At 45.5% G+C, this 25837-nt stretch overlaps 1 protein-coding gene across 1 annotated transcript in view; it reads right to left on the bottom strand.

The window, feature by feature from the left end:
- The window catches only part of PM20D1 (peptidase M20 domain containing 1), a gene marked incomplete at its 5' end in the record, with an annotated part of 305608 nt that extends 283967 nt beyond the window's left edge, over positions 1-21641 (bottom strand). Inside the window, one exon of the mRNA XM_082244535.1 lies at positions 21446-21641. Coding sequence (XP_082100661.1) covers positions 21446-21641 — 196 coding nt within the window. The remainder of the gene's footprint in view (positions 1-21445) is intronic.
- Between the last annotated feature and the right edge of the window lie 4196 nt (positions 21642-25837).

Here is a 25837-nt window from a genome sequence, read left to right as displayed (position 1 = left end):
CCCTGGCTAAAGAAAAGGCGAAGCAAAGCCTTTGAATTTGTTGGCAGCTGCCTGGAGGGAATCATGAACATCACTCCAGATAGAATTGAAGGACTCCTGAGCTGAATCCAATGCTGGGATATCCAGAGAACAGGTCATGGGAAGCGGAAGTTGAGGATGTCTTCCATAAACTGCGAAAAAGTGTGTTCTCTGCGAACTGGTATTTACATGATTGTTATGGGAAAATTCCGCCCACGGAAGTAGAGAGGACCAATCGTCATGATGAGCGGAGACTAAGGTGCGAAGAAAAACCTCTAACTCCTGATTAACCCTCTCCATCTGCCCATTGGATTGAGGATGCTAAGAAGAGGAAAAATCCAAGGCAATATTGGAGGGATTTGCAAAAGGCTCTCCAGAAACGAGACGTAAATTGAACGCCCCTGTCGGAAACAATGTGAGAAGGAACCCCATGGAGGCGGAAAATTTCTCAAATAAAAATGGGAACCAAGGCAAGAGACGAAAGGAAGACCAGGAAGGGGAACAAAATGAGCCATCTTGGAAAACCAATCGACCATCACCCAAATCACCGTATTACCGTCCAACAGTAGGAGATTGGTGATAAAATCCATGGCAATATGAGCCAAGGGTTCCTTAGGAATGGGCAAAGGCATGAGGAGACCAGTAGGAGCTTGTGTGGAGGATTTAGACTGAGCACAGACATGACAAGCCTTGACATAGTCTTTGACCTCCGCTCTTGACCTCCGAGCGGAGATTAGGCCACCAGTAGTGACGGCTGATGAGCAAGAAGGACCGGAAAAACCCTGTGTGGCCCGCCACCTTGGAATCATGTCCCCAACGCAGGATCTTAGCTCTTAGCTCAGTGGAGACAAAGGTCTTACCATGAGGAATTTTTAAATCCAGGGTGGTAAAATGGCAACAATGCATGAAGTTGGGACGATCGGCTCAGGTTCAGGAGTGGACTCCTTGTCCAAAGTGTCAAAGGACCTAGAAAGCGCATCAGCCCGACTGTTGCAGGAACCAAGTTTGTACGTAATCGTGAAATAAAAAAAAAAGAAAACGGGAAAAGAGACTCTACCTGGCCTGTCTGGGATTCAGACGTTTAGCATTCCGTAGGTACTGTAAATTCTTGTGATCGGTGAAGATCGCTATGGGGTGAGGAGAACCTTCCAAAAGATGACGCCACTGTTCCAGCGCCAATTTGATTGCGAGAAGTTCCCGGTCGCCGATGGCATAATTTCTCTCTGCCTGAGAACATTTTTTGGAAAAGAACGCACATGGTTGACGTTTCTTCTCAAAGAGTTGAAGAAGCACAGCTTCCACCCCCACTGAAGCAGCGTCCACTTCAATAAAGAATGCATCCCCAGGATTAGGTCTCCTCAAGAGAGGCCCAGAGACAAAGGCCTGTTTCAGATCATGAAACGCAGCGACAGCTTTGGGGGGCCAGACTTTGGCATTAGCACCCTTCTTGGTCAAAGCGATAATAGGTGCGGCAATGGAAGAGTTATTCCTTATGAGCTGCCTATAGTAATTTGTGAAGCCAAGAAAGCGCTGTGTGGCCTTAAGACTAGCAGGAAACGGCCAGTTGGTAATGGCTAAGACCTTCTCAGGATCCATACGAAGACCCAAACTTGAGACAAAGCATCCTAGAAATAAGACCTCAGAATATTCAAAGGAACATTTCTCCAGCTTGGCATAGAGATTATTCTAAGGCGCTGGAGTACAGTGCGGACATGGTTTCTGTGGACACGCAGATTTTCCCAAAAGATAAGCATGTCATCCAGATAGATGACAACAAACTGGTACAGCAGGTCCCTGAAGATTTCGTTGACAAATTTTAGAAACACAGCTGGGGCATTACACAGCCCAAAAGGCATGACCAGGTATTCGTAGTGACCGTCTCGAGTGTTAAACGCAGTCTTCCATTCATCTTCTCAAATTCGAATGAGGTTGTACGCCCCTCTGAGATCCAACTTGGTGAAAATGGAGGCACCCTTCAACCTTTCGAATAGTTCAGATATTAAGGGTAAGGGGTATCTGTTCTTAATAGTAACAGCATTTAAGCCTCGATAATCAATGCAGGGTCTCAAGGTACCATCTTTCTTGGCGACAAAAAAAGAACCCTGCTCTTGCAGGCGAAGAGGATTTCTGAATGAAACCTTTCTCAAGATTCTCTGCGACATACTCAGACATGGCCTGGGTCTCTGGGATGGACAATGGGTAGGTACGACCCCTGGGCTCTCCCCACAGTCAAAAGACCTGTGGGGAGAGCACCTCAGCTGATTTCTTACAGAACACATCCCGATAATCGCTGTATGCAACAGGAAGGTCAGAAGATACAGATGGGGTAGCAATGGAAAGTCTCTCCTTTGGGGTCACCTTGGAAAGACATGACAAGAAACATGAGGGGCCCCAAGCCAGGATCCAGCCAGAGACTCAGTCCACATGGGGAGAGTGGAGCCGTAGCCAAGGAAGGCCCAACACAATGGGGTTAGAGGCTTTGGGTAGGATGAGAAAGGATATCCACTCCTGGTGAAGAATCCCTACCGACATTCTAATGGGTAGTGTCTGGAAGCGAATAGGACCCCCTGGGAGAACAGTGCCATCAATTGCCGAGACTACCAACGGCGTAGAGTGGGGTGAAAGGGTGAGCTTCATAGAACAGGCCGTTCTCCAATCCATAAAGTTGCCGGCAGCCCCGGAATCCAGATATGCAAGGGTCGACTGGGGAAAAGTGCTTACATGAAGGGACACCGGAAGAAGAATACGGGAAGGTGATGTTTCTGGGTCCAATATTCCACCTTCTAAATGTATTACCCGAGCGTTTCCCGGGCGAAGTGAGCAGGAGTCAGGAAAGTCGCCCTAGCCTCCACAATAGAGGCATAAGCCCAAAGTTCTGCGTCTAGCACGTTCTTCTGGGGTAATTCTGGTGTGGCCCAGCTGCATAGGTTCCTCAACAGGCAGAGGATGCTCCACAGGACGAAGTGAGGGGAGCTCAGACTGGCTAAGACCTAGGGAGTGTTGGGGTTTTTTTTCTATGGACCTCTCCTGAAAACGAATATCGATCTGGTTGCATAAGGAGATGACATCGTCCAGACCGACGGGGATGGTTCTTTCCATTAATTTGTCCTTCACTCGGTCAGAGAGGCCATGCAAAAAGGTAGCGACCAGGGCCTCATTGTTCCAGCTCAATTCAGCTGAGAGGATATGGAACTGGAGAGCATATTGTCCCACTGAACGGGATTCTTGGCAGAGACGTAAAAGAGCACTAGCAGCTGAAGAGGCCCGAGCCGGCTTCTCGAAGATTTACGAAAGAGCTTCAAGAAGTCGGACAGGTTGTAAACTACCGGATCATTCTTCTCCGATAGGGGGGCTGCCCAGGCTAGAGCTTCACCAAAAAGGAGGGAAATAATATAGGCTAACTTTGCCCGATCTGACAGGAAGTTTTGCGGCTGAAGCTCAAAATGGATGGTACATTAGCTAAGAAACGCCCTGCAGGCCTTGGAGTCTCCAGAAAAACGGATTGGAGGAGGTAGTTGCAGCGAATGCGAGTTTGTGACTGGCGCGACAGGCCCAGCCACTGGTTGCTCTTGGGGTTGCGGATTCGGGGTTCCCAATGAGGTCTGAAGCCGTTCAAAAGCGGGAAGCCAGATCCTGTAGGAATCGCATCACCTGAGTCTGATTAGCTTCTTGAGTCTCGAGTCTGTGAACTAAGCCCTGTAATGGATCATCTGGGGGCTTATTATAGGCTTACCTATAGGTAAAAGTTAAAAAGTGGAGTATACTACCGCTTTAAATACACAACTCTCTTGCTGTCCACACCACTGATAATTGCAATGGTAAAGAGAAATCTCCCACTGAAGAAGATTTAGAATCAAACATTTCCAAGAGTGTTGCATTATCTTCGCTGAGATCGGTTAGTTCTATGTCACTACAGAACACAGTAGTGGCATAGAAGGGTAAAAGATCTGCACTGTGCGCAGCTCAGGAGGAAGGAATCTGAACACTCCCAGAAGTGTCCATTTATTTGTTACAGGTATTTATATAGCCTGACAATTTACATAGTGCTTTATATATACACACTCACTGGCCACTTGGTTAGGTACATCTGTTCATTTACTTGGTAACACAAATTGCTAATCAGCCAATCACATAGCAACAACACAATGCATTTAGGCATCTAGACGTGGTGAAGACTTGCTAAGGTTCAAACCAAGCATTAGCATTAGAATAGGGAAGAAAGGGGATTTAGGTGTCTTTGAACCTAGCATGGTTGTTGATGCCAGAGGTGCTGGTTTGAGTATTTCAAAAACTGCTAATCTACTGGGATTTTCACGCACAACCATCTCTAGGGTTTACAGAGAATAGTCCAAAAAAGAGAAAATATTTAGTGAGCGTCAGTTGTGTGGATGAAAATGCCTTGTTGATGTCAAAAGAGAATGGACAGACTGGTTTGAGATAATAGAAAGGCAACAGTAACTCAAATAACCACTCATTACAACCAAGGTACAGGATGCAGAATACCATCTCTGAACACACAACACAATAAACCTTGAAGCAGATGGGCTACAGCAACAGAAGACCACACTAGGTGCCACTCCTGTCAGCTAAGAACAGGAAATTGAGGCTACAATTCGCACAGGCTCACCAAATTTGAAGTGAAGATTGGAAAAAATGTTGCCTTGTCTGATAAGTCTCTATTTCAGATGCGACATTCAAGCGGTAGGGTCAGAATTTGGCATAAACAACATGAAAGCAGGGGTTCATCCTGCCTTGTATCAATGGTTCAGGCTGGTGGTGGTTTAATGGTGTGGGAGATATTTTCTTGGCATACTTTGGGCCCCTTAGTAACAACTGAGGATCGTTTAAACACCACAGCCTACACGAGTATTGTTGCTGACCGTGTCCATCCCTTTATGACTACAGTGTACCCATCTTCTGATGGCTACTTCCAGCAGGATAATATACCATGTCACAAAACTCAAATCATATATAACTGCTTTCTTGAACAGGACAATGAGTTCACTGTACTCTAATGGCCTCCACAGTCATCAGATCTCAATCCAATAGAGCAACTTAGGGTTGTGGTGGAACAAGAGATTTGCATCATGGAATACGTGATGCCATCATGTCAATATCGACCGAAATCTGAGGAATGTTGAATCTATGCCACAAAGGCAGTTCTGAAGGCAAAATGGGGTCCAACCAGGTACTAGCAAGGTGTTCTAATAAAGTGGCCAGTGAGTGAATATTGTATGTTCACATCAGTCCCTGCCCTGAAGGAATTTACCATGTAAAGGTCTCATGTACATTTCTGAAGTTATTGGTGAGCAGCAGGAGATGAAAACATCTAGATTTCTTTTCAGTTTTCAGGGAACCCCCTTTTTTTAGTTTTTGCAAAAGAATAATTTTTAATCGCTGAATGGTAGTTTAGACCTGGCGCATATGTTCGTCCTCTCGGTGGTGGGGCCGAGTAACAACAAGCACCGGGAAGCTCAAGGTGCATACTTACAATCGGTAGCTTTCTGATCATGTGCCCGCCAATCACAGTGGCAGTGGTGGCAGGAAAGGGTTAAGACACTGGACGTGCTTCACACTCCCAAAAATCACCACAGTACACATGACATGTGTAGCACATCCAGTCCTGCTGCTGCCCTTCCCCACTCCACAGCAATTCTCAACTCAACACAGCTTAAATTCTAAGTTCACCTTTCTGGAAAAAATGATGAATGCACATATTTTTGCAGAAAAAAAAAAAAAAATGTGCATTTATAGTTTTTTTCCTTTGTGTGCTCCCCAACCCCACGCACTTGCATCTGTTGTGATTCTTAATGGATCCACCTGTGTCCAGCAACGTCCCAGAGACAGATTCCTTTCTAGTAGTCACCACTGTAAGGATTCCTTCACTGATTTTGGCAGTGTCACAAGATTGTTTAGTGATTGTTGGTGACCATCCCATACTGATAACATGAGTCTGGGCCCAAGTCACTGCCGGAATCGCTGCTGTCATCAGTCCTAACAATCTCATTATCTTTTTGATGAAAGTCGTGGGGTTCAGTATGAGCCTGGAGGCTTCTGACATCGTTTCCCTCTTTTCTTCTGGTAAGAAGATTTTTGCTTTTAGGGAATCCACTATATAACCCAGGAAAATAACTTTCCGAGCAGGGAGAAAATGTGACTTTTCTGTGTTTAAAATCCAACCCAGACTCTAAAGGTGACTTTGTGTAATGTTCAAAGACCGTTCCAATTCCGTAGCAGTTTTTGCAAACAAGAGCAGGTCGTCTTGATATGGTATTATTAAGATCCCATCTGTCCTCAAGGTCTGTAATGCTTCTGCTAACACTTTTGTAAAGATTCTTGGAGAATATGGTAGTCTAGCCTGAAAGGTAAAGCGTTGAATTGTAAAATAGATTGTCTGATTTGGACCTTTTACTGCAAACCTGAGAAATATTTTTGAGCTTTCTCTGATGGGAATATGTTAATAAGCATCCTTTAGGTCTATTGTGGCTATGAATGCCCCCTGCGTCAGTAGTTCTTTTGTCGTAAAGATGATTTCCATCTTGAATCTTTTGTATTTGACTGTTCTGTTGAACATTTTCAGGTTGAGGATCAGTCTGAATTTTCCTGACAGTTTCTTCCTTGGAAAGATAAGGGCAGGGCCGGACTGGCCTACCGGGATACCGGGAAATTTCCCGGTAGGCCGCCGGCCCTGGGGCCGCTGGGGCCGCTTTGAGATGTGGCCGGTCCACTGCACTCGATTCTATGGTATGCGGCCAGCCGCTGTGAGCGGCATCACGTCATATCCGGCCGGCGGGCAGGCGGCGGAGTTGTTCCAACAGATACAGAACAGCGGATCTCCTGACTTCACCCTGCCCGCTTTGAGATGCGGCCGGTCCGCTGGCTGCTGCACTCGATTCTATGGTATGCGGCCAGCCTCTGTGAGCGGCATGAGGTCATATCCGGCCGGCGGGCGGGCGGGTGGACATCTGCGCGGCGGTGTTCCTACAGATACAGAACAGCGGATCTCCTGACTTCACCCTGACAGCGGCATCTGATCCCTCCCTTCCTATTCCCTCCGACACAGACACCAACCAGCATCGATGCAGGTATCACTGGACACTGACTGAGTGAGCTGCCCTGTTGTAGACAGCCAGGTAAGAGGGGGGAGATGGACCTCGTGTATTGCATTTAGGGGGGGAATCAGTATTGCATTAGGGCCCCTTAGATACAATGCTGATCTGCCCCCCTCCCCCTAATTCAATGCTGATCCCCCCCAAATTTAGGGGGAGGGGGGAAACAACATTGTATTAGGGGGATAGGGGAGATCAGCATTCTATTAGGGGGAGAGGGGCGATCAGCATTGTGTTAGGGGGAGAGGGGGGATCAGCATTGTGTTAGGGGGAGGGGGCTGGGGGGGTCAGCATTTTATTAGGGGGAGGGGGTCAGCATTGTTTTAGGGGGAGGGGGCTGGTGGAACAGCATTATATTAGGGGGAGGGGGCCAGAGGGGGGATCAGCATTGTATTAGGGGGAGGTGGGGATCAGCATTGTATTAGGGGGAGGGGGCCAGGGGGGGGCAGTGTTGTATTAGGGGGGGTTGTGGTCAGCATTTTATTAGGGGGAGGGGGCCGGGGGGTGGCAGCATTGTATTAGGGGGAGGGGGGATCAGAATTATATAAGGGGGAGGGGGCCAGGGGGGAGGAACAGATTTGTATTAGGGGAGGGGGGATCAGCATTGTATTAGGGGGAGGGGGCCGGAGGGTAAGCATTTTATTAGGGGAAGGGGGTCAGCATTGTATTAGGGGGAGGGGGGGGAACAGCATTGTATTAGGGGGAGGGGGCCATATGGTGGGGAATCAGCATTTTATTAGGGGGAGGGGGCCGGGGGGGCAGCATTTTATTATCAGGAGGGGGGTCAGCACTGTATTAGCAGGATGGGGCTGGGGGAACAGCATTGTATTAGGGGGGTTGTGGTTATCATTTTATTGGGGGGAGGGGGCCGGGGGGAAAGCATTGTATTAGGGGGAGGGGGATCAGCATTATATAAGGGGGAGGGGGCCGGGGGGAACAGCATGGTATTAGGGAGTGGGGGGATCAGCATTGTTTAAGGGGGATGGGGGACAGCATTGGATTAGGGGGAGGGGGTGGTCACTAGTGTATTAGTTTAAGGGGGGTCAGCAGTGTATTAGGGGAAGGGGGGGTTACTAGTGTATTAGTTTAAGGGGGGGTCAGCAGTGTATTAGTTTAAGGGGGGGTCAATAGTGTATTAGGGGGAGGGAGGTCAGCATTGTTAATACTAGGGATCGACCAATTATCGGTGATATGCACTTTCCCCGATATATTGGAATCGGCCCCGGAGGTGACCGATATTGCCGATATTTAGGGAAAGTGCTATACCGGAGTGATGCCTGCAGCTAGATGCATCACCCCGGTACCGGCGTCCATAGCCGACGGTCGGCTGTCTTTTAATGACAACCGATGCGGCTGAGAAGCCGCTCGGCTGTCATTACAAGGAGCAGGAGGGGACATCCCCCCGCCACTTTTTGCGGCTCGGGGCAACCAGCCTGCATGGCCGTCGAAGACCGGATCAAAGCCGCATTTGGCTCTTTTTTTCAGCCAAATTTGTCGTTTTGAATGCTTTTAAATGCAGAAGAGGGGTTTGGGGTCTTTTAGACCCCCAGATCCCTCCAAAAAAGTACCTGTCAAAAAAAAAAAAAAAAAAATTTTTTTAAATGTACAAAAATATCGACCGATACCAATACACATTGGCCAAAATATTGGTACCGTTATGGGCAACGAAAAACCGATATCGGTCAATCACTAGTTAATACTGCTATTTTGTAGTGTAATTGGGGGGAGGGGTCAGCAGTGTATTAGGGGAAAGGGGGGGTCAGCAGTGTATTAGGGGAGGGGGGGTCAGCAGTGTATTAGATAGCAGGAAGGGGGGGTCAGCAGTATATTAGATAGTGGGGAGGGGGCTTCAGCAGTGTATTATATAGCAGGAAGGGGGGTCAGCAGTGTATTAGATAGCTGGGGGGGGGGGTCAGCAGTGTATTATAAATCAGGAAGGGGGGGTCAGCAGTGTATTAGATAGCAGGAAGGGGAGGTCAGCAGAGTATTAGATAGCGGGGAGCAGGCGTCAGCAGTATATTAGATAGCGGGGAGGGGGCGTCAGCAGTATATTAGATAGCGGGGAGGGGGCGTCAGCAGTATATTAGATAGCGGGGAGGGGGCGTCAGCAGTATATTAGATAGCGGGGAGGGGGCGTCAGCAGTATATTAGATAGCGGGGAGGGGGCGTCAGCAGTATATTAGATAGCGGGGAGGGGGCGCCAGCAGTGTATTAGGTAGTGGGGAGGGGGGGCCAGCTGGGCTGTTCCTAGAGCCTGTGGCCTCCCAGCTGGGCTGTCCTTGGAGCCTGCGCCGCTCTCCCAGCCTCCCCCGCCACCCCCCCCCCCCTCAACAAGGAGTAAGAGAAGGAATAAAAAGAGAGAAATACATGGAAGAGAGAGGAAAAGTGGGGGAGGAACAAAGAAAAAGTGAGAGAAAGAATATGAGAACAAGAAAGCCAGATAGAGAGAGATGGAAAAAAAACAAGAAGTTAGGATAGAGAGAGATAAAAGGGAAAGAAAGGAGAACAAAGAAAAGGAGTGGTAAATCCTAAAATGTACCATAAGGGGTTTTAATTCTGTAGGAGTGGTAGGGACCCAGAGAGCGCTAAATGTCCGCTGGTTAGAGGCGCAAATTACTTGCCTTTCCTTGGGTGCTGACAACCCACGCTACGCCACTGGGGCTGGTATGAAATTATTTCCAGGGCTGGTTTTTATTCCCAGTCCGGTCCTGGATAAGGGAGTAAAAACCCCTCTGCTTTCCCTTTGAGATAGGGAGGATATGACTCCTTGGTCCATCATTTCTTGGAGCAGATTTGTCATGGCAGCTGCCATGTTTGCATTCTTCGAAGCCGGGTTACTAAAAAAATGTTTCGGGGGGATGATTGCCTTCTATCTGATAACCTCTGGCGATTAGATCTAAGATGTATGCGTTGTTTGATGTGGCCTATCACTGGGATAGGAAGGTCCCCAGTCTCCCTCCTACCTGGCAAGGGGAGTCATTGCCCTTTTTCCTTAGGCTTTGAGGAATTAAACAGAAATCCCCATTTTCCCTTTGGTTTTCTATATTGCCATGGCTTCTTTTGCTCTTGCTTGCTAACTGCTTTAGGTCCCATTTTCTTGAAAGGACAAAACCCTTTCTTGTATTGCTGTTTTTTGGGGACCAGAAAACGTTGCTTCCTGTCTGATGAATGTTCCAACACTGAATCTAGATCTTCACCAAAGACTAAAGTTCCTTTGAATGGAACATAACTTTGTCTTGGAAGAGGCATCCCCTGCCCAAGTTGTCAACCAAATAGCCCATCTTGCTTGGTTGATCAGAGTAGTGCATCTAGCCAAAAACCTGATGGCTTCATCAGAAGCATCAGTGACATAAGCGACCGCTTTGTTAAGTACCGGGAGGGAATCCAGAAGCTCTTCTTTAGGAGTATAATTTTCCTCAACCAGCGATCAAGGGTCCTGGCAACGCTCCTGCGTCCCATGTCTTCCTTAACCGGTTGCCGACCGCCGCACGACTATATACTGCGGCGGTCAGCCCCGGCCAGGCAGAGTGACGTATCGATACGTCACTCGCCTGTCACTGACTTGCGAGCCTATTGCGGGCGGGCGCGCGCCCGCCGCGGCTCGTTCACAGACAAGTCAGTGCGTGTGACCGGCGGACTCGATGTCCGCCAGTCACACTACGATCGCTCCTGTGAAGGGAGAAAGACAGAGCGGCTTGTGTAAACAAGCTGCCTGTCAGTTCTCCCTGTGTAAAAGTGAAGATCTGACCGTTCTACTATGTAGAACTGTTGATCTTTGCTTTTACACCAATAGCAATGTCCCTGCACAGTTAGAATCACGCCCCTAGGACACACTTAACCCCTCCCTGTCCAATAAAGTTAACCCCTTCCCTGCCAGTGTCATTTTTGCAGTAACAGTGCATATATATAGCACTGATTACTGCAGTAATGTCACTGGTACCCCCAAAAGTGTAAAAAATGTCAGTCAAGGGTCCGATCTGTCCGCCGCAATGTCGCAGTACCGAAAAAAAAAAAAAAAACGCAGATCGCCACCATTACGCGTTAAAAAAAAAAAACACCAAAAATGACAAAAATCTTTCCCTTTGTTAGTAAACGCGATAACTTTTGCGCAAACCAATCAAAATACGCTTTTTGCGATTTTTTTTACCAAACATAGGTAGCATAAAACAAATTGGCCGAAAAATGTTAAAAAATTTTGATTTTTACATTTTTTTTGGGGAATTTCATATAAAAAAATGTGAAAAATATTGTTATTTTTGCAAAATTTACGCTCTTTTTTTGTTTATAGCGCGTGATCAAAAAAAAAAAAAAAAATCGCACAGGTGATCAAATACCACCAAAAGAAAGCTCAGTTTGTGGGAAAAAAAGGACGTCAAATTCGTTTAGGTACAGCGTCGCAAGACCGCGCAATTGTCCGTTAAAGTCACGCAGTAAAAAAAAAAAAAAAAAAAAAAAAAAAAAAAAACCTTGCAAAAAAACCCCTGGTCCTTTAGCAGCCAAATCCTCCGGGGCTTAAGTGGTTAAGTAGCCTTCGGCCTTCCTGTCCATGGCATCTTTAGGTGAACCTGTGTCTTCAAATGACAAGTCTGAATGCTTTGCAACCCTGGACAAAGATGCACCCATTCTTGGACACTTTTCCCATAGTGATGCGTTTTCCTCTTTAAAGGGAAACCTTTTTTTGAGACTTTTAGGGAGAAAAACCCTCTTCACAGCCTCTTTCCATTCCTGCAAGAGATTATGTCCTTCAAAGCTGCATGTACATGCAAAAAGATCGAGTCTCTTTTGTATGTAACCCCCCATAACGTTTGTCATGAATAGATAGATCCTCTTTTTTATCCTCTTCCAGCTCTAATGTATCGTAAATTAATTTTAGGAGCTCCTCTGTCTCATCGGAAGGAAAACTACTCGACTACCTTTCCCTTCCTTGAGTTCCTCTTCTCAGGACTACATTCCCCCACTGGATCCTTCTCCCATCTCTTCCAGCACCCCTGGATCCCGCTCCGCAGCCGCAGGGGTGGGAATGGGAGTTGCTGAGCTAGAACCAGAAGTACTAAGTATAGCAGTATCCAGGGACCCTGAATCTTGAAGAGTTTCTGAAAGATTCAAACATTTTAACCATTTCAGTCTTCATGGTATCTAGAAGCTTCTTAAACATTGAGCTACTTTCTTTCTTGGCTAAGGCATCTATGCATTCCTGGCATAACGTCTTTTTCCCATTAGGATGACAACTTGTGTTTACACAAGGCACATCACTTTTTAGGGACCTCAGCAGGCCCTGCTATATTCTTATCTTCACGGCTCTTCCCCTGGGGAGGCACAAACGATAAAAAAGGAGCGGATTCAGAGAGAGCTGCCAGATGTAAGGAAGAATAAGGAAAGGACAGCTGTGTGACTCCCTAACCTCTCCAAAAAACAAATAACTAAAAACACCCCACTCAGTGCCCCCTCCACTGAGCGGCAGGTAAGGATAACATGATGCACAGTCATCACTTTCCTATCTTAGGGTTTGGATCCTCCTGTGTCCCCCGATCCTCTTCCTCTGCAGTAGCCACCTCCAGCTCAGCCCATGTCCTCCTCTGTGGATCGGCATGCCCAGGCAGTGCGCAGTCTCCCTCCATCCTACTGGGACATCCTGGGCTCCATTCCAGCTTCTGCCCCATCCAATATGGCCACCAGGTGTTCCGACCACATCACTAGCCTGGATCGGAAGTGACATCAGCACTCCTCCCCCAGCCTCTAAACCACAAGAAAGCCATGCCTGGCTTCCCGGTAACACATGGGGGGGGGGGGGGGGAGCTACAGGTAAGTGCACTGTACTAAATCCCCAAGGGAGAGGGTTAACCTCCTACAATGGCCACCCTTAGGACCTACCAAAAAAAAAAAACAGGGGAGAAAAAGGGTCCCCTAGCCTCCCCTGGGCAACACCCCCAGGGGAGCCCAAGCTAATCCTTCCATATACCCAGAAACACTGCCCCAGGGGAAACAGATATTAGCCCAGGAGACCTTTGACACAGAGCACGAAGGTCTGACAGAAGAGGAGAAAAACAAATCCATGATCCTGTCTGGCCAGAGGAAACGCAATAACTGAGGGACCATGCATAGTGCCTGTCTATTTACAGCTGCAAGAAAAAGTATGTGAACCCTTTGGAATGATATGGATTTCTGCACAAATTGGTCATACAATGTGATCTGATCATCGTCATCTAAGTCACAACAATAGACAATCACAGTCTGCTTAAACTATTAACACACAAAGAATGAGACCCCTTTCACACTAGTGCGACGTTTTCCATTATTTTCAATGAGCCCCATTCATATCAGTGCGTTTTGAAGTCGCACCGACTTCAAAGTAGTTCCTGCACTACTTTGGCACGATTTTAATGCGTTTTGAGGTATATAGCCCTGAGCCATTGCTCAAAATCGTGGCAAAAAATTGCGGCAAAATTGCGTCGCATAAGTGTGAAAGGGGCCTGAAATGTTGCCATGTTTTTATTGAACACACCATGTAAACATTCACAGTGCAGGTGGAAAAAGTATGTGAACCCTTGGATTTAATAACTGGTTGAACCTCCTTTGGCAGCAATAACTTCAACCAAACGTTTCCTGTAGTTGCAGATCAGACGTGCACAACGGTCAGGAGTAATTCTTGACCATTCCTCTTTACAGAATTGTTTCAGTTCAGCAATATTCTTGGGATGTCTGGTGTGAATCGCTTTCTTGAGGTTATGCCACAGCATCTCATTCGGGTTGAGGTTAGGACTCTGACTGGGCCACTTCAGAAGGTGTATTTTCTTCTGTTTAAGCCATTCTGTTGTTGATTTACTTCTATGCTTTGAGTCATTGTCCTGTTGCAACCCCATCTTCTGTTGAGCTTCCGCTGGTAGACAGATGGCCTTAAGTTCTCCTGCAAAATGTCTTGATAAACTTGGGAATTCATTTTTCCTTCGATGATAGCAATCCGTCCAGGCCCTGACGCAGCAAAGCAGCCCCAAACCATGATGCCCCCACCACCATACTTCACAGTTGGGATGAGGTTTTGATGTTGGTGTGCTGTGCCTCTTTTTCGCCACACATAGTGTTGTGTGTTTCTTCCAAACAACTCAACTTTGGTTTCATCTGTCCACAGAATATTTTGCCAGTACTGCTGTGGAACATCCAGGTGCTCTTGTGCAAACTGTAAACGTGCAACAATGTTTTGTTTGGACAGCAGTGGCTTCCTCTGTGGTATCCTCCCATGAAATCCATTCTTGTTTAGTGTTTTACGTGTTGTAGATTCGCTAACAGGGATGTTAGCATTTGCCAGTGAATTTTGTAAGTCTTTAGCTGACACTCTAGGATTCTTCTTCACCTCATTGAGCAGTCTGCGATGTGCTCTTGCAGTCATCTTTACAAGACGGCCACTCCTAGGGAGAGTAGCAGCAGTGCTGAACTTTCTCCATTTAAAGACAATTTGTCTTACCATGGACTGATGAACAGCAAGGCTTTTGGAGATACTTTTATAACCCTTTCCAGCTTTATGCAAGTCAACAATTCTTAATCGTAGGTCTTCTGAGAGCTCTTTTGTGCGAGGCATCATTCACATCAGGCAATGCTTCTTGTGAAAAGCAAACCCAGATCTGGTGTGTGTTTTTTATAGGGCAGGGCAGCTGTAACCAACACCTCCAATCTCATCTCATTGATTGGACTCCAGTTGGCTGACATCTCACTCCAATTAGCTCTTGGAGATGTCATTAGTCTAGGGGTTCACATACTTTTTCCACCTGCACTGTGAATGTTTACATGGTCTATTCAATAAAAACATGGCAACATTTCATTCTTTGTGTGTTATTAGTTTAAGCAGACTGATTGTCTATTGTTGTGACTAAAGCCTCGACCACACGCAACGATTGTTGGCCGTGAATTTTTGGCCAACGACCGATCGGCCAACAAAATCTGGTGTGCATGCGATAAAATTTTTGTTGGCCGTCACCCCAACGGCCGATTTTTCGTCAGTCAGTACAGATTTCGGCAGACAAACATCAGATGAGCAAGAATGGGCATGTTTAGAGAAGAAAAAACACACGAAAAGTAAACCAGCACATGACATCACTTCTGAAGTTGGTTGTTGTTGGCCGAGAAAATTTGTGTGCAGTCTAGGCACATTTCAACCAACACAACAACACTGGACAAAAGACGGCTGATCGGTCGGCCAACAATCGGTGCGTGTGTACGAGGCATTAGATGATGATGACCAGATCACGTTTTATGACCAATTTGTGCAGAAATCCATATCATTCCAAAGGGTTCACATGCTTTCTTGCAGCTGTATACTAATGTGGATTCGTGTTTCGTGTGCTCTCTCATAAGGCCTTCCTGGAAGATGACTTGGGAAAAATATTTTGGTCATGTAGGAGGTAAAACCATCCGGAGGGCAAGTGGTTAAGGATGGGAGAGGGGAACAATTAGTTTTACCTTAACCACTTAAGCCCCGGAGGATTTGGCTGCTAAAAGACCAGGGGGTATTTTGCGATTCGGTACTGCGTGACTTTAAGGGACAATTGCGCGGTCGTGCAACGCTGTACCTAAACGAATTTGACATCCTTTTTCTCCCACAAACAGAGCTTTCTTTTGGTGGTATTTGATCACCTGTGCGATTTTTTGATCACGCGCTATAAACAAAAAAAGAGCGTCAATTTTGCAAAAATAACAATATTTTTCACATTTTTTTTATATGAAATTCCCCCCAAAAAAAAGTAAAAATCAAATTTTTTTAACATTTTCAGCCAATTTGTTTTATGTTACATATGTTTGGTAAAAAAAAAAAAAAAAAAATATCGCAAAAAGCGTATTTTGATTGGTTTGCGCAAAAGTTATTGCGTTTACTAACAAAGGGAAAGATTTTTGTCATTTTTGTTGTTTTTTTTTTTTCTAACGCGTAATGGCAGCGATCTGCGATTTCTTTTGCGGTACTGCGACATTGGGGCGGACAGATCGGACCCTTGACTGACATTTTTGACACTTTTGGGGTTACCAGTGACATTTCTACAGTAATCAGTGCTATACATATGCACTGTTACTGTAAAATTACACTGGCAGTGAAGGGGTTAACTTTATTTGAGAGGGAGGGGCTGTGTGTGTCCCTAGGGGCGTGATTCTAACTGTGATTGGCTGTGGCTTTAGCTGTAGGAACAATGATCAACGGTCCTACATAGTAGAACCGTATGATCATTGTTTCTACACAGGGGAGAATGACAGGCAGCTTGTTTACACAAGCTGCCTGCCTTTCTCCCTCTCCCCCGACGATCGCCCGCCGAGTGCCCGGCGGACATCGGGTCCGCCGGTCACACGCGCGGGGGGGGTCCGTGACCACTCGCTCCCCAGAGCCTCACAGGCTAGTGACGTATATATACGTCACTTTGCCTGTGAGGGGCTGACCGCCGCAGTATATCTACTTGCGGCGGTCGGCAAGCGGTTAAGGCCTCATGCATACAGCTGCTGTTTTTGGCTTCAGGCGTTTTTTTCTGCAGTCAATCTCCCCAGCATGTAATTCTATGTGTCCATGCACACATAGGCTGTTAGCACGGTGTTTTTTGGCTGGAAGAAAACCCCCATAACTAGTGGGTTTTGAGGGGAGTTTTTCCAACTGCAAATACTCTAAAAAAAAAAAAAAAAAAAAAAAAATGCGACTATTCTGCGTTTATAAGACATAAGTGTTTATGGGAGTATAGTTTTTCTTTTTTTTTTTTTTTTTTTTTTTAAGCAAAAAGCGCTAAAAAACACAGAAGCTAAAAAAAACACTGAAAAACGCTACTGCAAAAACGCTGCAAAACTCATTCTACAGCAAACGCTACTGGCGTTTTTATAAACGTCCTGAGTGCATGAGGCCTAATACAGTGAGTGCATTCAAGGGGTAGTTAACCAGTTTGGCTCCAGAGCAATTTTTTTTCTTTGTCACATACATGTAAAAATCCAAATTTTTGGCAAAAAATGTACATAAACCTCCAAAACATTATATATTTTCTGAAAGCAGAGGTCGAATAAAAAGGGGATAGTTGCAAATTTTTGTTTTTTACGTGATATGTGCGCAACTGTTTATTAAACGCAAATTTTCCAGGAAAAAATATAATAAAATTTACCTATTTTTGGTTGAAATATAAAAGATGGAGGTTGCATCGAGTAAATAGATACCTAAAATTCCATGTTTAAAATTGCGTGCATCTGCAATAATCGCCAAAAACATTGGTGCCCAAAAATAACCCTAGATGTGTTTTAAAAGCCATTACAGCGCATCAATTTAGGAGCTCTTGTGCTAGAATTATTGTTCTCACTCTGATGTTGGTGGCGATTTGTCACAGGTGTGGTGTGACCATGGTTTACATACACGTGCGCACCCTGGGCATGCATTTTCAGCAGGTGTGTGGGGAAAAGGGAGTTTTGGAAACATTTATTTTTATATATTTTAATTTTTTTACTTTTTATTTTTTTATTTATGTTTACATGAAGGGGTTGATAAACCCCTATGTGATAGAATTGGGCAGGTGACAGATGTTCTTTTTGGAGACATTAGGGGCCTAATATACCCCAATGTCACCTCTGCCCTTCATACCATCTAACCAGGCACAGATTGGCTTGGTTACATGTGTCTCCTGGCTGTACTGGCCAATAAAGTGTGCATACAAAACCGGAAGTGACATCACTTCCGATTTCATTGCTTGCATGCGAGTTTGAGGCATGGATTTGCCTTGGTTTCACTGCAGTCTCTCTCTCCCCCCTCCACCAGTGGATGTGTTCCCGGGCATCAGTAGGTGCGGCACAGCACAGGAGGAGAACGGGCTGACGGCGGGAGGGGGCACCACGTTACTGGCTGTGTGAAAGTGGTCACCAGCTATGGAGCTGCCGCATCACTTTCAAACAGGTCGCCGGCTCTACAAAACCCGCACAGGCTGATGCTGCAGCCATCAGCTTATGATCAAAGGTTTACTCTTTGGACGTATATAGTACGCCCAAAGAGCTGAACTGGATAAGTCCTAAAATAAAATATTCCATCCCCGCTGTAAACGAATGGCATAATGTACATCATATGGTAACAAATTATGACAGACCTACCCGTGAAATAGATCACTCCAAAGGCGCCCTGTCACCACCACCAGGGCTTCCATCTTTACCCGGTCTTCCTTCTTGGTTTGATGCCCGTGCTCTAGCCGTATGAATGGCAATACCATGTGACGTCACTCTCAGGCATGTGCAATTCAATTCAGATCTCAGTGTGCATGCATCAGTAACTTCAATGACTACAGCGCAAACTATGGCCCTCCAGCTGTTCAGGAACTACAATTCCCATCATGCCTAGTCATGTCTGTGAATGTCAGAGTTTTAACCACTTTAAGACCGGAGGATTTTCCTGCTTAAGTCCAGGCCACTTTTTTTGCAACTTGGCACTGTGCGACTTTATTGCGCGGTCATGCAACGCCGTACTCAAACAAAATTTACGTCCTTTTTTTCCCACAAACAGAGCTTTCTTTTGGTGGTATTTGATCACCTCTGCACTTTTCATTTTTTGCGATATTAATAAAAAAAAGAGCGACAATTTTGAAAAAGTAACAATATTTTTCTACTTTGACAGTTAAAAAAATATCCAATATATTCCATTTTTGTCATATATTTAGGCTAAAATGTATTTAGCTACCTGTCTTTGACAAAAAAAATTCTCAATGAGTGTATTTTTAACCGCTTTAAGACCGGAAGATTTTACCCCATTCCTGACCAGGCCATATTTTGCTATTCGGCACTGCGTTATTTTATTGCGCGGTCGTGCGACACTGTACCCAAATTAAATTGATGTCCTTTTTTTTCCCACAAATAGAGCTTTCCTTTGGTGGTATTTGATCACCTGTGCGATTTTTACTTTTTGCGCTATAAACAAAAAAAGAGCGACAATTTTGAAAAAATGATATTTTTCACATTTTTTTATATGAAATTCCCCAAAAAAAAAAAAAAAAAAAAATGTAAAAAAAAAAATCAAAATTTTTTAACATTTTAGGCCAATTTGTTTTCTGCTACATATGTTTGGTAAAAAAAAAAAAAAAACTCGCAATAAGCGATTGGTTTGCGCAAAAGTTATTGTAACTACGGGAAATTTATGTCATTTTTATTGTTTTTTTGTTTTTTAACTAGTAATGGCAGCAATCTAAGATTTTTTTTTGCGGGACGGCGACATTGCGGCGGACAGATCGGACCCCTGACATTTTTGACACTTTTGGGGGTACCAGTGACATTACTACAGTAATCAGTGCTATAAATATGCACTGTAATAATGACACTGGCAGGGAAGGGGTTAACTTTATTGGTGATCAAGGGGTTAATGTATGCCTGGTGCTTACTGACATGTGGGGGGGAGGGGACTATGTGACACAGATCGCAGGTTCAGCTATGCTGAATCCTGTAATATGTCCCTGTCTGTCACATAGGAGGTCCGCCCGCTTTGTTTACACAAGCGGGCAGATTTCCTGAATCGATCCCCGACGATCAGGGAAGAGCGGCGGTGATCACCGCCTCTCTTCCCGTGGCCAGACTCCCACTGTGTCTGAATACAGCGGGAGCGAGTCTCCGGTGGCACGCGCGCGCCGCCCACAAGGGGAGGAGTCCAGCGACAAAGGTCTACGTTGCTGGACGATAACAAACCACTTTGCCGCAGTACGCTCCATGTGAGCGGTGCAAGTGGTTAAAATGCCTCATGGGATGTGTAGCTCTGCAACAGCTGGAGGGCCGTAGTTTGAGGATAAACGGTGCAGGTTTAGGAGACATTTATTGTATTAGGTAAGTTTTATTAGAAGCTTACTTGTAGGTAAGTTACCAAGTGAAGTTTACCACCAATTTAAACCAAAAAACGTCTAGGTTCACACTGAGGCCGGTTTAAAATTGTGCAAATTCATATTTCAAACCAGCATTTTCAGTCCGACTTCAGGGGGCGATTTTGCAGACATCTATGCAGGGCCCTGCAGAGATGTCTATTTAAAGAGGAAGTAAACCTGCAAGTTGTACCTATAGGTAAACCTATGATAAGGCTTACCTATAGGTAATGTAATGGAGATATTTACCTTACATGCAGCCAGTGACATCACTGGCGCATGCGCTCTGAAGGAACGGCCGCTGGTGCAGTTTCTTCAGAGCCCCGTGCCGTGACCGTCGGCTCTCGCACGCAACCTCGCCACCCAAAGTTGCCAAAAGTAGTACAGAAACTACTTTTGGATATCGGTGCGCCGCTGTTCTAAAATTTAGTCGGACCCATGAAAATTCCGGACCCTCGTCACTTCCGGTGACGCAACGTCATAACCCAGCTGATGCGAGCCCCGGTGTGCATGCGCACAAGGCATTTTCAAGGTCCGATGAAATTCTAAGACTTACGAACAGCTGACTGAGAGGAGGAGGGGCTTAGGTGGGACTCACATATCGCTGCGATATAATGTTATAACACCGATAATGGGGTACTTTGACGTAGTGGTGGGCTTGAGCACTATATGGCCATATGGTGGGACCAAATCCCCATTTATGGATTGTCTTCAAATTTGGTAGTAATTTCTTTTGCATGTGTGCGCTTTTCTTTTTTAATATAATGTTATAACACCGCCGCGTCATCGAGCATGGAACATGTTGCAGAGCTGACTTACAGGAGGCGGGAAGGAAGTGAATACTCATACTAAATAGTAATGGAAAAATAAAAAAAAATAAGAAATACTAAACATTTTTTATCATTACTATTTAGTATGAGTATTCACTTCCTTCCCGCCTCCTCTAAGTCAGCTCTACGCGGCGGTGTTGTAACATTTTCCCGCGGCGGTGTGTGCATCCCACCTCAGCCCCTCCTCCTCTCAGTCAGCTGTTCGTAAGTCTTAGAATTTCATCGGATCTTGAAAATTCTGTGTGCCCATGCGTACCGGGGGTTCGCAGCAGCTGGTGGTGACGGAGCGTCCCCGGAAGTGACGAGGGTCCGGAATTTTCACGGGTCCGACTAAATTTTAGAACGTTGGCATCACACTGATTCCAACGGTGCCATTGCCAGCAATTTGACGTGTCAAATTGTATGTGAAATCAGACCAATGTGTACATGGGCTTAGAACCGCTTCAGGTAATTGAGGAATAAGCAGGTCCATAGATTAAAGGTTGAACAGCGTGAGAGAAATTTCAATGCTGGATTTGCTCACAAAAAGGATTTTATAATTGCACTAGTAAGCAATACTGCTTTTCACCAGAAAACACCTCTAATATTCCTCACATATATAAAGCCAAGGAAATAGCTCTGTTTACGTCTTTCCGTTGTTGGAAAACTCCTAAGCACTTACCTATTAGTGCATGTGTGAGTTGTTTTATCTCTCTGTCACCAAGCTTGGCTTCCTGGGCTCCTTCTCCCTGCCAAATGACTCGGGGTTTATGTGAGGTATATGTCCTGATCAGCAGTGCACTCACTAATAAACCAACCCCAAACAGAAACAGTCCCAACAGGGTACCGGCCGTCCCTCTGCAGAAAGCTCTAGACATGGTAACAGGACAATTGCACACTCTGACTGAGCTCAGCTCTCAGTCTCTTCCTAGTCACTGTATAACTACATGGACTCTGCCCATATCTCGCAAAGCATCCTGGTGTACAATCAACGAGGCACCACCTGCAGCCCTTTAGACGTGCGAGCCTGCAGCTCTGTGCAGTAAGTCATAGCCATGCCTCAAGTCTTCAGTTTTACCTATAAACAGGCGAATAACTTTGCAATTAGCCACTTAAGCCCGGGAGATTTTACCCCCTTCCTGACCAGGGCCTATTTTGTGATTCGGCACTGCGTGACTTTAACGGACAATTGCGCGGTCGTGCGACGCTGTACCTAAACAAATTTGACGTCCTTTTTTTCCCACAAACAGAGCTTTCTTTTGGTGGTATTTGATCACCTGTGCGATTTTTTGATCATGCGCTATAAACAAAAAAAGAGCGAAAATTTTGCAAAAATAATATTTTTCACATTTTTTTATATGCAATTCCCCCAAAAAAATGTAAAAATCAAATTTTTTTAACATTATAGGCCAATTTATTTCTGCTACATATTTTTGGTAAAAAAAAAAAAAATCGCAAAAAGCGTATTTTGATTGGTTTGCACAAAAGTTATTGCATTTACTAACAAAGGGAAAGATTTATGTAATTTTTATTGTTTTTTTTTTTTTAACACGTAATGGCGGCGATCTGCGATTTTTTTGCGGGACTGCGACATTGCGGCGGACAGATCGGACCCTTGACTGACATTTTTGACACTTTTGGGGTTACCAGTGACATTTCTACAGTAATCAGTGCTATACATATGCACTGTTACTGTAATAATGAAACTGGCAGTGAAGGGGTTCACTTTTTTGAGAGGGAGGGGTTAAGTGTGTCCCTAGGGGCGTGATTCTAACTGTGATTGGCTGTGGCTTGAGGTGTAAGAACAGCGATCAACGGCCCCACAGTTAAAACACGCCCCTAGGTACATATTTAACCACTTCCTGACCACCCGCCGCCTTTTTAATGCGGCAGGGTGGCTCTCCTGCGCATACCGACGTAGACCTATGTCGGTCGCGCGCGGAAAGCTAGGGGGCGAGCACTCCCGCCCCCACTCTGCAGCGGGGAAGCCGATGCACGACTCCGATTGCCACCTGACACCCGCGATCGCTCCCCGCTGAGAGAGAAGGATGGTCGGCTGTTGTAAACACCGTTCTTCTCCCTGAAATAATCACAGAGCTCATGTGGTCCTTCTATATAGGATCATCTGCCTCTAAGGGTCATTTCACAAGCCACAACCCCCCCCCCCCCACACACAGTTAGAATCACTCCCCTAGGCTCACATTTAACCCATTGATCACCCATAGGGTTAACCGCTTCCCTGCCAGTGTCATTATTACAGTAACAGTGCATATTTTTAGCACTGATTACTGTAGTAGTGTCACTGGTCCCCCCCAAAAGTGTCAAAAATGTCAGTTAGGGGTCCGATCTGTCCGCCGGAATGTCGCAGTCCCGCAAAAAAATCGCAGATCGCTGCCATTACTAGTAAAAATAAAAACAATAAAAATGATGCAATAACTTTTGCGCAAACAATCAAAATACGCTTATTGCGATTTTTTTTTTTTACCAAAAATATCTAGCAGAAAACAAATTAGCCTAAAATGTTAAAAAAAAAAATTGATTTTTACATTTTTGTTTAGAATGTTATAGAGCAGAATGTGAAAAATATTGTTTTGTGTTTTTTTTTCAGAATTGTCGCACTTTTTATGTTTATAGCACAAAAAATAAATATCGCACAGGTGATCAAATACCACCAAAAGAAAGCTCTATTTGTGGGAAAAAAGGACATCAATTTTATTTAGGTACTGAGTCGCACGACCGCGCAATTGTCCATTAAATTAATGCAGTCCCGAATTGCAAAATATGGCCTGGTCATTAAGGGGGCAAATCCTCCCGGTCCAGAAGTGGTTAAACGATTGTGTAGCACTGCCCCCTTGAGGGCTGCTGAATTCTTCCCCTTTTCGGATCCCCCTGGGTTACCGTTAGCAACTGCTTGCAGAAACCTAACACTTTACTTTCCGGCTCAGTCAATGAATAGTCTTGGGGTTTTGGTTGTTTTGTTGTTTTATTATAAATAGGGATGGGAGAAGGGATAGAGTGGGAAACTCCGGAACTTGAACTATTCACAATTGATGAGGACTCTTATCTAAAGGTGCAGCCAGGCTACAGTTTCACCTTGCCACTGGGTGAATTTGAGGTAAAGTCTCTGTAATGAAGACTTCATTTAGCAATTATCTTCAGGGAACTTGCCTAGCACCCCTATTCCTTCCTCCAGCTGACACCCTTCCTCTGACTCCTCTACTCCGGGGTGGCCCCTTTCCTGGTCAAGCCCTTAGACACGATCCCCTGTACTCACGATACTGTTTTTCCAGGTTCTCCAGTGTCTCAACAGCTCTAGTCAGCTTTCCTGAACCTCTGGGTTCAGCTTCTTCCTTCCTGTTCACCAGGCCGACTGCCTGTGATCCCACACAAACTGCTGAAGAAGAGGAGGCTGCCGCCACCCTCCTTCCGGAACTCTGCTCACCAGTCAAAGACCCCGAGCACATGTACGCCTAGCTTTTATACCACACCCCCACAATGCACCGAGACAGCAGTCAGTGCCAGTCACTGGGGCTGTATCAAAGCCTGTGTACTCATTGGTCAGGTTTACTCCACTGTCCAACATGCCTCCCTATTGGATCAGTGAGGACACTCCCCAGACCAGATGAATTACACACTGAGCACCACAAACAGACTTAACTCAGAGATCCTGCTCCCTGTTAAGCAAAGAGCCATATAGATTTTGCCTGCTGCTCTTCTGATAGGCAGACAGACCCAAAACTATACTCTCTACCTAGCACCTACCTAGGAGGGTGCTAAACTCACCCCCCGCCAAACGAGCCATGTCCTCACTGGCTCAGGGTAGCCGCCCTCTACAAATATTCCTTCCAAAAATTTCTCATGGAGTATCCCACAAACCTGGAAAAGAGGGAAAAGGGAAAATAATAAATGCACACTGCCATAGATACAATAAATTAAGTATAAAAATATAAATATACTGTACAATATTCACAGAAGGCATTTACAGATCTAGCACCCTACAAGGTAGGTGCTAGGTAAAAGCATAATGGGCCTTGGCTGCCTAACAGCAGGGCCATGATTTTCAGCTGGGCTGTCATGTTTCCCTTCAAAAATATGCTTGAGCAGGAAAAAGAAGTCATACTGTCTGACTCAATTAGTGAAGGGCCTAGCCAGACCCGGAAATCCAGTGCAAGCCTACAAAGGAAAGAAAATTTAAATTAGGCACATTACAAATATGACTATCTAAACCAGTGACACTGCCCTCTCCTCACAGGTGACCTTCTCACCGCAAAGTCCCTATCTACACGTTCACGTAGAGATCGCTTGAAACGGCGTTCAATTGCTTCTCCTGGATCAGGTAACAAAGGACCCTACCAAGCTATCTACCTAACTAGAAATGGTGTGGGGCCCCCAAAACCCTTACCAGACCCTTATCCGTGTATGCAGCCCCAGCAGGTCAGGAAATGGGAGGGTACAAGTGGGCGCCCCCTCTACCCTGAACCATACCAGGCCACATGCCCTCAACATGGGGGGGGCTGAGTACTTTGGGGCAGGGGGGCTTCTTCCTGACAACCCTTGGCTGTGGTTGTGGGGGTCTGCGGGCAGGGGGCTTATTGAAATCTGGAGGCCCCCTTTAACAAGAGGCCCCCAGATCCCGCCTCCCCCCCTATGTGAATGGGTATCGGGTCAAAAACTGTTTACTGTATGTGAATGGGTTCCCAATACCCATTCACATGGGATGTATATAGCGAGGCGCTGCTACTGGTACTTGCACCAAAATATATAAAATAGAACTATATTGAATGTTGCTGCATGCAAATCTTAAAAATTGAATAAATAATTCATATATTTAAAGTGCTTATTCAATCAGTGCTGGATACTGTGTATTCAAAATTAATTAGTGTATCATCAAGGAGGTAAAAAATACAGTGTATTTTATACTGTGTTGTATACATATAATGGGCAAAATACCATATAAACTAAATAAAAGTGCTGGATGCAAGTGTAAAAAAATCAAATATCACCCAATATCGCTGCTACGAAGTGATGAAAGTGCTCAGTGTTTCTTCAAAAAAAATTGTATTCTATGAAAGTG

Source organism: Pelophylax lessonae, assembly GCF_965119305.1.
Source record: "Pelophylax lessonae genome assembly, chromosome: 2".
Lineage (NCBI taxonomy): Eukaryota > Metazoa > Chordata > Amphibia > Anura > Ranidae > Pelophylax > Pelophylax lessonae.
This window is presented reverse-complemented; position numbering and strand designations above follow the sequence as displayed.